Genomic DNA, 12,996 nt, shown 5'->3' with positions numbered 1-12,996 from the left:
ACAGAAGCATTGGGTCACGAAGGCCTGAACAACTGCCGAAATCAAGGACAAATACTATGGTGCATAAACTTTAGAGGCATAATTTAGGGAAACAAAACAATTGCAAATGACCCAAGACCTGCCAATCATCCCCTTTCTGTCTCTCGATTGGTCAGTGCCGTGCAAAACCTCTGGATTAACAGACTTATTTTAACATTGATTGGCATGAGTAAAGAGTCCATCTTTGCCCAGTGATTGGCTGGCATGTCCAGGCTCTGGCCAATCCTGAAGGGGGCGGGCTGGTTAAGCGTCAGGTTTCCCTGAGCCGCCATCGGTGGATGTACTGTCAGCCTAGAAACTGGTTCCTTTTCTCCCTGCTGTCGATGGAGCTTTCTTACCAGACTCTCAAATTCACTCATCAGGCGCGGGAAGCGGTAAGGAAAGCATATACAAAAAAAGAATTGTACTACCAGGAGCTCCTCTCCCCTTGTTGCTGCGGGCCGATTCGAGTGTCTCCAGTTGCTATGGTGACAGAGTCCGCTGCCCGAGTGGAGGAAGCGCAAAGTCTGGGGACTGGGCTTGAGGCAGGGGGTGAGGGAAGGATGGGTCTGGGACGCAGGCGGGTTTGGACTTGACAACGGGTTTGTTGAGAGACGGCAGGGTTGGTTTGTGACTGAGGAAGTGAGGTGTCGAAGGGGAGGTATTATTAGGCAGGCCGAGTCTTGATGGGTGAGCGGGTTTGGGGTGTGTTCAAAATGGAATTGTTCAAAGACAGGACGACACTGACCTGGGAGTTGGAATACTGGGTTCTGGTCCTGATTCACTACTACCAAGGCTGACAGACCTTAGGAATTCAATTCCTCTCTCAGGTTCCGGTTCCCCATTTGAAAGTAGGTAATTGGATTACAATCCTTTTCACAGGAAGTTAACATGAATTTTACAATACCATACTGTTTCCTGTTGTCTGTGTTATCCACTAACTGGCTCAGCAATACTTTCCACAACAAAAAATGTGAATTGAAGATGTACTATATGCCAGGCTCTGGGGAAATAAAAGCAATGCTTTAGGGGGAAAATGATTTTAAAAAATTTAAATTAAAAAATACTGGGGCTTCCCTGGTGGCGCAGTGGTTGAGAGTCCGCCTGCCGATTCAGGGGACACGGGTTCGTTCCCCGGTCCGGGAGGATCCCACATGCCGCGGAGCGGCTGGGCCCGTGAGCCATGGCCGCTGAGCCTGCGCGTCCGGAGCCTGTGCTCCGCAACGGGAGGGGCCACAGCAGTGAGAGGCCCGCGTACCGCAAAAAACAAACAAACAAACAAACAAAAATACTGGTATCTAAGCTCCACCTCCCGAGATACTGATTTACTGGTCTTGTTGTATCCTGTGCATTGATATTTTAGAAAATCTCAATAGGTGATTATAATGTGTAGCCAAGGTTATGAACCACCACTTTAGTGTCTCCCACCTTTAAAAAAAAAACTAATAATACACGAAAAAGGTAACCCTTTGGTCTCACATCCCCTCTACCTAGCAACCTCTCTCCAACTTCTCCAATTTCTCTCCAACTTCTGGAAAGGATTGGCTACACTTGCTGTTGCTACTTCCTCACCTCTGTCCATTCCAACCTGAGCCTGAACTACCTGCATCAGAACATTTTGAACTGGCTTTTAATAAAGCAGATTCCTGCACCTCCCTGAGAATTACTGAATCAGAAACTCTCAGGGATGGGGGTCTTGAAACTTGCATTGTAAATGCACACTCCAGGTTTGAAAACCACTGTCCTAGATGGTCTTATACATTTTCATGACTTCCAATGCCATCTGTATGCCAACAACTCCCCCAAACTGACTCTAGACTGGACTTCTTTGCTGAGCCCCAAACCCATGTGATATCTTAGAATATGGAACACGGAGAGCACAATGAATCAATTGATTGTTTGACAAATCCAGTGGGGAATCTCAAGAATCTGCATGTTAACTTGTTCAACCCCTAACATTTAACCTTCTTCTCTAAAACCTGTTATCTTTCCCAGTCTTCCTCTCTCTGGGAATGTGAAACCGCCATCCACCCAATTGCTCCAATCAGAATTCTGGGAATCATCCTTAGCTCCTTCTACCTGCTAATTCCTCCTCCCGTCATCTACATAAGGAAGGCATCAGCAAATCTTACTGATTCTATTTCTATAATGGATCTTTAATAATAGCCTTTATCCAGGTCCAAGCCACTATCATCTCTCACTTGAACCAGTTCAATAGCCTCTTAACTATTCCCCCTGTTGGTTTTGCCTCCTTCCAGTCCATTCTTCATCTAATGATCAGAGTGATCTTAAAATTGTATCACTCCCTGGCTGGGATCCTTTTAATGGCTTTCCATTACACTTGGGATAAAACCCCCAACCTTGACATGATCTGTAGAGCAGGCAGTGATGTGGCCCAACTTCTACATCCAGCCTCTTTCTCACCACTTTCCATATTGCCTCGCACTGCTCCAGGCACATTCTCTCAGATCTGACATGTTTCTGAACTCCGTATGGTTTGTACCACACAGGTTACCATTTAATTGTGATTAATTTATGTTATTACCTATTTCCTGCATGTGACATAGCCTCTCAAACAGAATTCATGTGACTTGGAAACAGAGACCCAGTCTTATTTTTTTGTTCTATTCCATAGATGGGACTAAGAGCCATATTTAGGTATGCTCATTGATGTCTTGAACTTTTGGGGTCTGAGTGCAAGAACTGTGTCTGTGGAGGGAATAAGGTTGAGGTGGGGGAGGTGATCAGTGAGTTGGATATAAAGAGGATTGCATGTCCACAAGGAATTTTGATCATCTATGTTGTCTACTGTATTAGGATTTCAAGAATACTTCCTTTTTATTTGGTTAATTTTTATTGTAGTTTCAAATTTAAAAAATATATATATATATATTTTAAATATATATATATTGGATTTCTGTTTTAAACAAAGTAATGCCAGCACTCAGTTTAAAAACATTTAATAGTTCTACAAAACTTAAGAAAAAAAGTTTCCTGCTTCCTTTCACACCGCCTTCAAATATTGCTCCCCAGAAGCAACTGCTTTTACCCTTCTTAGCAGCTTCTTCAAAATAACAAGTTAAAACTTCTGAATTCTGATTTTTCATTCTCAGATGTAAATTCTATTTACTTTGATGGAAAATGAGCATTTGGCTTTTTTTAACCTACCTTGCTCCTTCCCCATCCTCTATCACTAGCCCATACTTAACTTCCCTTCCTCCATTTTCCCAAGATCATTTTATCACAATTTTTGGTTAAATACATATTCAGTACAGTTATGTATATTAATCTGACCATGCAAGTGTTATTCACAGCTGATATGGTACACTGTGGTTATATTTTATTTTTTATTTAACTTTGGGCAGGACTCAATCATAGCTTAACTATGCCTTACCCTTTGGCTTAATTTTCTGTATATTTGATGACTACTTTCTTCCTAAATTTTCTGAAGGAATTGTAAAACTCCTTTCCATATGGTGAAGCTCACCAGGAAATCTTGCAGTTTCTTTTTTTTTCTTAGTGATATCCTTTCTGGACCTCTTGCATCTCCTGCTTTGTAGACTGGTTGTTCTCTGGGCTTGCTATGCAGCATTCTTCCTGGGAAATCCCTTCCCCTCTTCCCTGTGTCAGAAACCCTGTTTCTTGGATCCCATGTCTTCTTCCTTCTTGTCCTATATCCCTGTTTTAGTGAAACATACTGACCAATGACTGCCTGAGAAAAGGTACATGGGAGGCAAAGTTTTTGAAGTAAGGTACCATGTATGAAACTCTGTACTTCTCTCACCTTGTTGATAGTTTGGCTGAGATTAACATTCTAGGCTGGAATTGATTTCATCTCATTTGAGAAGGCATTTCTCCATTATCTTTTAGCTTCCAATGTGACTGCAACAAGTCTGGTGCTATTCTTTCTCTGAAAGCTTTTAGAATCTTCTCCTTACCGTCCCTGGTTTCTGAATTTTCATGAAGATATCGCTTGTTGAGAATCCTTTTTCATTCACAGCACTGGTATGCAGTTATGAGCCATTTAGATCAGGGAATTCATGCCCTCAATTCTGGAAAATATTCTTGCATTATTTCTTTAGATAATTTTTTCCCTTTCTTTTTTTTCCTCTCTTGCTCTTCCTTCCTTCCTTTCTTTTTCTTTCTCTCTCTCCCTCCCTCCTTCCTTCCTTCCTTCCTTTTGGATTTTTAAGGTTTTTCTTTTCCCTGGAAGTCCTATTCATTGGATATTTGACTTCCAAATGGAACCTCTAATCATGTTGTTTTGTTTTATTTTACATCGCTTACTTTTCTTGCTTTTCTTATCAAGAGACCTCTTCAACTTTTTATCCCATTTTGTTGAGTTTTAAATTTCTGCTATCGTATTTTTATTTCCAGGTACTTTCTTATTGTCTCAATGTTCCTTTTTCACGGCATCTTCTTCTTACAGGATGCCATGGCTCCTTTTATCTCCCTGAGGTTTCCTCTCTCTCTCTCCCTCCCTCCCTCTTTGTCTTTTGCTCCTAGCATTATGTCTATTTCCCCTCAGGTTTTTCTTTGCTTTTTTCCCTGGTGCTCTGTCTTTCATGTAGGAGGTTTTCCTCAGAAGTCTAGTGAACCTTGCCTGAGGTGAGACACCTAAAAGCTAATTAGAATCCGTGTGTTTTAGAAGAGGCTCTTCAAATAAAGATGGGTTTCTCTGTAGGATGATCACGAAGCCAGGGGCCTTTTCACTGGGACATCCCCAAATGCCAGTTAGTGTCTGTAGGTCTTTGCTCTGAGGCCTTCAGTTTCTCTAAGGAGAAGTCCTTCTCACCCTTCTACAGGGAATGAGGGCAAAACAAGCATGGTTGCCACCACTCTTGGAGTTGAACAGGGAAAGACAATTGAGTGGGGGGGTTGGGGGCTTCTCCTCACTCTTCAGTGTATAAATTATACTTAATTACTCCTTCCTTTAAAAAAAATTCCTTTACCATCACTTTAATGTGATTTTGGAAGAGAGCAGAGATAAACAATCTCCAGAACAGTTTTGTTTTACAGATATTTATTGAATGCCTACTGGGTACAAAGACTCGTACTAGTTGCTTTTGTAGGGGGTGGTTTCAGAGAGGTGAATGTAAAAAAAAAAAAAAAATAAGAACTAATATATGATTCATACCTAAAAGATAACTTTATTTTGTTATTGTTGGTTTCAAGCTAGGCATTTGTCATACATGTTTATATATTAAAATTTACTTTTAAATATGGTTATTTGTTTGCATATGATAGGGGTTGGTGGCTGAGCATAAGAATGGGAGTTAGATACTCTTGAATTCATACCCCGGTTTTTACTTAATACTGAGGTAAATATGCATTTATTCATCAACTCATACAATGAACACTTACTTAGTGACTGCTATGTATAAAACGTGGTGTTTTGAGATACCCATGATGTTCTGTGCATTGACACAGTTGATTATCCGTGGGAAATGCCTCTTCTCTTGGTTTTCATAATGCTACAGCTTCCTAGAGTTCTGTTTTCCTTCTTGGCCTCCTTAATGAGCTTACGTTTCTCTGCCCCTTACATTTTTGTTCTTTAGGATGTGAACTTGCCTTTCTTGGTCAGCCTGCTTCCCAAACTTGACAAAGTGCCCCTCCTTGATGCAATGAGTAGACATCGCCATGCCACCTTTATCCCAGGAAATTATAATTGAATTTTTCCTTGTTGATTGCCTCCCCTGACCCCAGTAGACTATAAGCTCCTTGAGGGCAAGGACTCTGGCAAGTTTCTTTCCTGACTGGTAAACTGATCATGCTTCTGCAGGGCTTCTGAGTCTTTAATGTGCACCCTGAACACCTGGGATGTTTTGAAAATTCAGATTGTGATCCAGTAGTTCTGGATGGGGCATGAATCATGAACTCTCTTGTGGTACTGATGTTGTAGTGATCTGTGGGTAGCAAAATCTGTGAGTGGAGAATTTTCTCCTATTCCATTTTAAATTTAGTGTTTAATTAAAATAAGACTATATGCAATTTGTAAACCTCCGCCACTTTCTTTTTTTAAACTTGAAGGTAAGATCCTCGGGGCAAGGAAGCTCTGAGGAGCAATTGCTTCAGTGTTTTTAGTTTGACCATACAATTAAAACCAAACAAACAGTAATTGGTCTCAGTGCAGAAGAATGGTTTTTAGAAAGCCATAATTGATCCACACATTCGTGTGTACACACAAAATAATCTGAAAAATAGTTAAGTTTATTTATTCTCATGTGTCATTACATGTACTTTTCAAAAGTTGTGACTTTGCTTGTGTGAAACTTATATTAAAAATATCTGCTATAAGTGTTAGCTAATTAATGAGGTGTCAGATTAGGTTTTTAAATGAGCGTTGTTAAATGCCTTAGCTTTTATTAATTGCATGGGCCCCTAAAAAAAAAAAACTAGAGTAATTGAAAATTTAATTACATCAATGTTTTTCTTCAGAGAACTAAGGTTTATTAAGCTTTAAATGTTCAAACATTTAAGCATCTATTGAAATACCAATAACTTTAAACAATGTGCAGTTCTAAATACTAATTAAACAAACTCTACCTCACCATAAAGCTAAGCTGAATTTTAAGTAACTCATGTTTTAAGTTCTCGGCTCTGCTCTTACCTAAGGAAGGTTAACCACTTCACTACCGAGCACTGCCGTAGCCTTGTGGGCATCTTTAAAAGTGCTGTGGCTGCTGTTGAGCCCCATTCTTCCTGTACCTGGACCAAGAAAGGGCGGCTGATCAGACAACCTGGAACATTTTGCTAGTGTCACATTGCTACTCTTGGAGATTTGTTCTTTTTTCTTTTATTTTTCTTTTTAACCACTAACTGAGAATATGAGAATATACAGATATGACTTTGTATATCTGATGTTTTGGGTTAAAAACATCCTTTCTTTCTTTTGTAAAAATAATGTTAATTTTATTAGGTTTTATTTTTAAGGATAAAAAGTATATATCTCTCCACTCAGGTCAATCTTGTAAACATTAAAAAAATGATAAAGCTTTCTGCTCTCAAATGTGGTAGAGTAAATGGTACCAGACTAGCCTTCCTGCTATATGTAACTAGGAAACTGGACTAAGTATATGAATAATCTGTTTTCAGACTTTGGGCAATGTGATCATGAGACAAGATCTTCTGCCTGGAAGCAGTAACTGGGTTCTAGCACACAAGGGAGTATCTAGGCAGAGCACAGCAGTTTTGCAGAGATGAGACAAGGGAGTTGAGTTTGGGAAGACTTAGCTGGTTAGAATTGGGAGGGAAGAGGAACAGAGAGGAGGGAGCTAGGCAAACAAATTGCTCCATACATCTGAGTTTTTGGCTGAATACTAAGCTGTGCATACACAGAGTGGAAATGTATGAAGCTGGGGAAAAACCAATTATCAGGGAACTATAAGCTGAACAACTACTGGTGCTCACATAACATTGAGAGACATTTGAAGTCCAGCCAACCTGAGTGGAGATTTCTTGTGGAACAGCAGAGCATTTAGTAGAGATTCCAGGAAGGCAGTGCATTAAGAGTAACCCTAAACTAGGCTTAGAATAAAATTGACTTTGGATAACCTCCTTCCTAACAAAGCTTGATAGAATCAGACTTACCTGCAAATAACTAACCTATCTGCCCCCTCAAAACCCTCAAAATACTTAAAAGAAGGCAATATAACCTAGGTATTCACAAGACTGGCATCCAAGGAAATAACTACTAGCGGTCATAAAACCCAGGAAAATGTGCCCAAACCAGGACAAAAATCAGTCAACAGAAGATCCAGTAATACAACAAAAGACAGAATTAACAGACAGGGTCTTTAAAAATAGCTATTATAAATATGTTTAAACATTTAAGGGAAACATGATTATAAAAAGGAGAAAAACAGAAGATATAAGAAGAATAAAATGGAACTTAACAGACTTGAAAAATATGCAGAATTGTTTCTGGGTCCTCAAGTCTGTTCCATGGGCCTTTTTGTCTATTTCCTGTGCTAATACCACACTGTCTTAATAAATATAGTTGTATCCATTCTTGATATCCATTAGAGCAAAGACTTCTACTTGTTCTTTTTTTGTCAAATGGTCACACTATTATTTGTTCTTGTAGTTCCTTTAGGTGTAAGATTAGATTGTTTATTTGAGATTTTTCTTGTTTCTTGAGGTATGATTGTATTGCTATAGACTTTCCTCTTAGAACTGCTTTTGCTGCATTCCATAGGTTATGGATCGTAATGTTTTCGTTGTCATTTGTCTCTAGGTATTTTTTGATTTCCTCGTTGATTTCTTCAGTGATCTCTTGGTTATTTATTTACTTATTGTTTAGCCTCCATGCGGTTGTGTTTTTTTACGTTTTTTTCCCTGTAATTGATTTCTAATCTCATAGCATTATGGTTGGAAAAGATGCTTAATATGATTTCAATTTTCTCAAATTTACCAAGGCTTGATTTGTGACCCAAGATGTGATCTATCCTGGAGAATGTCCGTGTGCACTTAAGAAGAAAGAGTAATCTGCTGTTTTCAGATGGAACGTCCTATAAATATCAATTAAATCTATCTGGTCTGTTGTGTCATTTAAAGCTTGTGTTTCCTTATTAATTTTCTGTCTGGATGATCTGTCCATTGGTGTAAGTGAGGTGTTAAAGTCCCCCACTATTATTGTGTTACTGTCGATTTCCCTTTTTATGGCTGTTAGCATTTGCCTTATGTGTTGAGGTGCTCCTATGTTGGGTGCATATATATTTATAATTGTTATATCTTCTTCTTGGATTGATCCCTTGATCATTATGTAGTGTCCTTCCTTGTCTCTTGAAACATTCTTTATTTTAAAGTCTATTTTATCTGATATGAGTATTGCTACTCCAGCTTTATTTGATTTCCATTTGCATGGAGTGTCTTTTTCCATCCCCTCACTTTCAGTCTGTATGTGTTCCTAGGTCTGAAATGGGTCTCTTGTAGACAGCATATATATGGGTCTTGTTTCTATATCCATTCAGCGAGTCTGTGTCTTTTGGTTGGAGCATTTAATCCAATCACGTTTAAGGTAATTATCGATATGTATGTTCCTATTACCATTTTCTTAATTGTTTTGGGTTTGTTTTTGTGGGTCCTTTTCTTCTTTTGTGTTTCCCACTGAGAGAAGTTCCTTTAGCATTTGTTGTAGAGCTGGTTTGGTGGTGCTGAATTCTCTTAGCTTTTGCTTGTCTGTAAAGCTTTTGATTTCTCTGTCAAATCTGAATGAGATCCTTGCCGGGTAGAGTCATCTTGGTTGTAGGTTCTTCCCTTTCATCACTTTAAATATATCGTGCCACTCCCTTCTGGCTTGTAGAGTTTCTGCTGAGAAATCAGCTCTTAACCTTATGGGAGATCCCTTGTATGTTATTTTTCCCTTGTTGCTTTTAATAATTTTTCTTTGTCTCTAGTTTCTGTCAATTTGATTAGTATGTGTCTCGGCGCGTTTCTCCTTGGGTTTATCCTGCCAGGGACTCTCTGCACTTCCTGGACTTGGGTGGCTGTTTCCTTTCCCATGTTAGGGAAGTATTTGACTATAATCACCTCAAATATTTTCTCCAGTCCTGTCTCTCTTTCTTCTCTATCTGGAACCCCTATAATGTGAATGTTGTTGCATTTAATGTTGTCCCAGAGGTCTCTTAGGCTGTCTTCTCATTTCTTTTCATTCTTTTTTCTTTATCCTGTTCCATGTAACAAAAAGAATAAAATATCTAGGAATAAACCTACCTAAGACCTGTATGCAGAAAATTATAAGACACTGATGAAAGAAATTAAAGATGATACAAATAGATGGAGAGATATACCTTTTTTCTCTTTCAGAGATGCATTTAAAGATTTAAATTTCCCTCCAATCACTACTTTGCCTGCTTCCACGTGTTTTAATATGTAGCATTTTAATTTTTTCCTTTTCATTCAATTTCACATATTTTCTAACATCTATTATGATTTTTCTCTGACCCATAAGTATTTAGAAGTGTATTATTTGCATATGGGAAGTCTATTGATACCTTTGGACATTGTTTTCTAGATTAACCGCATTGTGTCTACATAACAATATTTACATAACAATCTACGTGATTTCAGTCCTCTAACATTTGTCAAGAATTGTTTTATGGCTCAGTGAATGGTTAAGTTTCTTAATTGTGTTGTTCAAATCTTTTATATCTTACAGATTTTTTTCTTCTTCTTCTGTTAATTATTGAGGAAGGCATATAAATCTCTCTCACTGTGATTGTATTTTTTTGCCTATTTCTCGTTTTGATTTTGTCAATTTTTGCTTTATTTATTTTGATACCATGTTATTATGTACATAAAAATTTAGGATTGTTATCTTCAATTAATTTCTGGGTTTTATGTGAGATAGGGGTTAAGCTTTGTTTTTTTCTTATTTGGTTATCCAGTTGCTCCAGTACCTTTAAAATTTTTTTTGAATTACAGTGGCAACTTTGTAAAAAATCACATTATCATATATTTGTGGGTCTATTTCTGAACTCTCTGTTCTGTTCCATTGATAGGTTTATCTATCTCTGTGCCAATATCAAACTATCTTAATTATTGTGGCCTAGTATTAAGCCTTGAAAACTGGTAGTGTAAATCCTCTGACTTAACTCTTTTTCAATGCTGTCTTGGTTATTCTAAATTTCCACATAAATTTTAGAATCAGATTTTCAATTTATACAAAAAAGTCTGCTGAGCTTTTCATGAGATTTCATTCAATCTATAGATCAATTTTCAGGAGAATTAACATCTTAACAAAATTCATTTTCCCAATTCATAAACATTGTATCTTCTTTAGTACCTCTTATCCCTATTTTGTCATTTTCAGCATAGAGGCTGTATTAGTTTGCTAGGGCTGCCATAACAAAATGTCACAGACTGGGTGGCTTAAACAACAAAAATTTATTTTCTCACAGTTCTGAAGGCTAGAAGTCCAAGATCAAGATGTTGGCAGGTTTGGTTTATCCTGAGGCCTTTCTCCTTAGCTTGCAAATGGCCACCTTCTTGCTGTGACCTCAATATGATCTTTCCTACATTGGAGAACATCCCTGGTGTCGCTTTGTGTGTCCAAATTTCCTCTTCTTCTAAGGACACCAGTCAGATTGGATTAGGGACCACCCTAATGACCTCATTTTAACTTAATCACCCCCTAAAGGCTCTATCTCCAAATACAGTCACATTCTTAATTATTCAGGGTTAGGGCTTCAATGTATAAATTTGGGGAGGAGAGGACACAATTCAGCCCACAAAAGAAATCTGAAACATCTTTTGTTAGATTTGTTCCTATCTGATTTTTATATACTATTGTAAATGATATTGGTTGAAATAGTTTTTCTCAAGTCTGTGTCTGAGAGTTCCAGTATCTTGAGGCCCATGTGAATCTGTTTCAGTTGTCTGTTATTCCTAATGTTTTTCATTTATGTTGTTCTTTTCTTAGACTGTATATGGCAGTGTAGTTGATGGTTTGTTTTTAGAAATAATTTGAGATGAAGGATGATGATATCTTCCTGTAGAGGTAATTTAGGCTTGTTTCTGTCTTGTGCCTGGGGAGAGGAGCTAGTAATCTAGGAATATCTCAATCCAAATTCAGGGACTGAGATTTTTCTGGGCCATACAGAGCTTAGGCAGCCTAACTTATCCTTTGTCCTTATTCCTTGGACTGAATAAGGACTGAGTATTCATTGGTTTTACCAGGATCCCCTATCTTGGTGGGTCTTGGATTAGAACTTTTGCACCTGTAGCACTTTGAGGTTGTCAAACACACTACTCAGCATCTTAGCCTCTTAGAGGCAGGCAAACGTCCTGGAGAAAAATTCGATTCATGTGCCATGGTCATGTCTTTGTATTAATTGAGTACACACACACACAAACACACGCAGATGTGTCTGGAGAATAAAATCCTATAAGTGAAATTGCTATATCAGAGTTTGTATATGTGTATGTTTGATATATGTGCATCTGTAGAATACAATTCTTGTGGAAATAAATAAAAACCACCCAAGCTGAACAAACAGAGGCTATTTATTGAGAGCTTGCTATAGCAAGGGAGTCAGCTACCATCACTCGCATTTGGCAGGCAGGGGAGTGGGATAGCTTTATAGTGAAAAACTAAGGGAAGGCTTTAGTATTTTCTGATTGGAGGTTGCTGACTTGGGAAATCCGGAGTTGGGCCTAACTAGAAGCGGGGCATCTTATGTGATTGATTTGGAGATCATATTTGGCTTTCTCTGGTTGGTCCTGACTTGGAGGCTGAGGGCAAAAATTGGGAGGCTGGGAGCTGTTGACCAAATCCTCACCACTCTGGGCCGATTGCTAAGGAGGTTGTGATTTAGTTTCCTGGACTGATTGCTGGAGAGTCTGTGATTTGGTTTTCTGGGATGGTTGCTGCAGAGGTTGTGGTTTGGCTTCCTGAGCTTATGTGGTTCTGGTCATTAGTCATTTATATATTCAGTTTCTCATCCTAAAAGTGATATTGTAGTACCAAAGAATATATATTTAACATTTGCCTATTAACTTCAATAGAAGTTGTATTAATTTATCATCTACTAGTAATGTATGATCATCTGCTCTAACACAGCAGGCTATTAAGCTTTTGAATTCTACTTAACTGGTAGGTGAAAATTTGTATCATATTATGGGTTTTTTTTCTTTTTTTTTGAATTGAATTGAATTTAATTGAATTTAATTTTTTTATACAGCAGGTTCTTGTTAGTTATCTATTTTATACATATTTAGTGTATATATGTCAATCCCAATCTCCCAATTCATCCCACCACCACCACCTCCCTCATATTATGTTTATTTGCATTTTAGTAAGATTGAGCATCTTGTCATATATTTAAGAGTCATTTGTGTTTTCTTTTGTGTGAACCATCTTTTCCTATGTTTGCCCATTTTTATAGTAAATTATTGGGTTTTTTTCTCATTAATTTGTGGGGCCTTATTATATATAAAGGAAATTTGCCTTCTGAATGTTAACTGAGTTATAAATAT

At 38.1% G+C, this 12,996-nt stretch overlaps 1 protein-coding gene across 6 annotated transcripts in view; it reads left to right on the top strand.

The window, feature by feature from the left end:
- Positions 1-317: 317 nt before the first annotated feature.
- The window catches only part of KATNAL2 (katanin catalytic subunit A1 like 2), a gene marked incomplete at its 5' end in the record, with an annotated part of 90,860 nt that continues 78,181 nt past the window's right edge, over positions 318-12,996 (top strand). For 3 of the 6 annotated variants that reach the window (XM_079941835.1, XM_079941831.1, XM_079941832.1), the window contains one exon: positions 326-413. In XM_079941835.1, the coding sequence (XP_079797961.1) occupies positions 363-413 (51 nt within the window). Of the gene's footprint in view, positions 414-12,996 lie in introns of all 6 variants that reach the window. The other 3 variants (XM_079941830.1, XM_079941834.1, XM_079941836.1) reach the window with 3 other exon arrangements.

This window comes from Stenella coeruleoalba (assembly GCF_951394435.1).
Source record: "Stenella coeruleoalba genome assembly, chromosome: 14".
NCBI lineage: Eukaryota > Metazoa > Chordata > Mammalia > Artiodactyla > Delphinidae > Stenella > Stenella coeruleoalba.
Note: the sequence above shows the minus strand (reverse complement) of the source record. Positions and strands in the feature narration are given on the sequence as shown.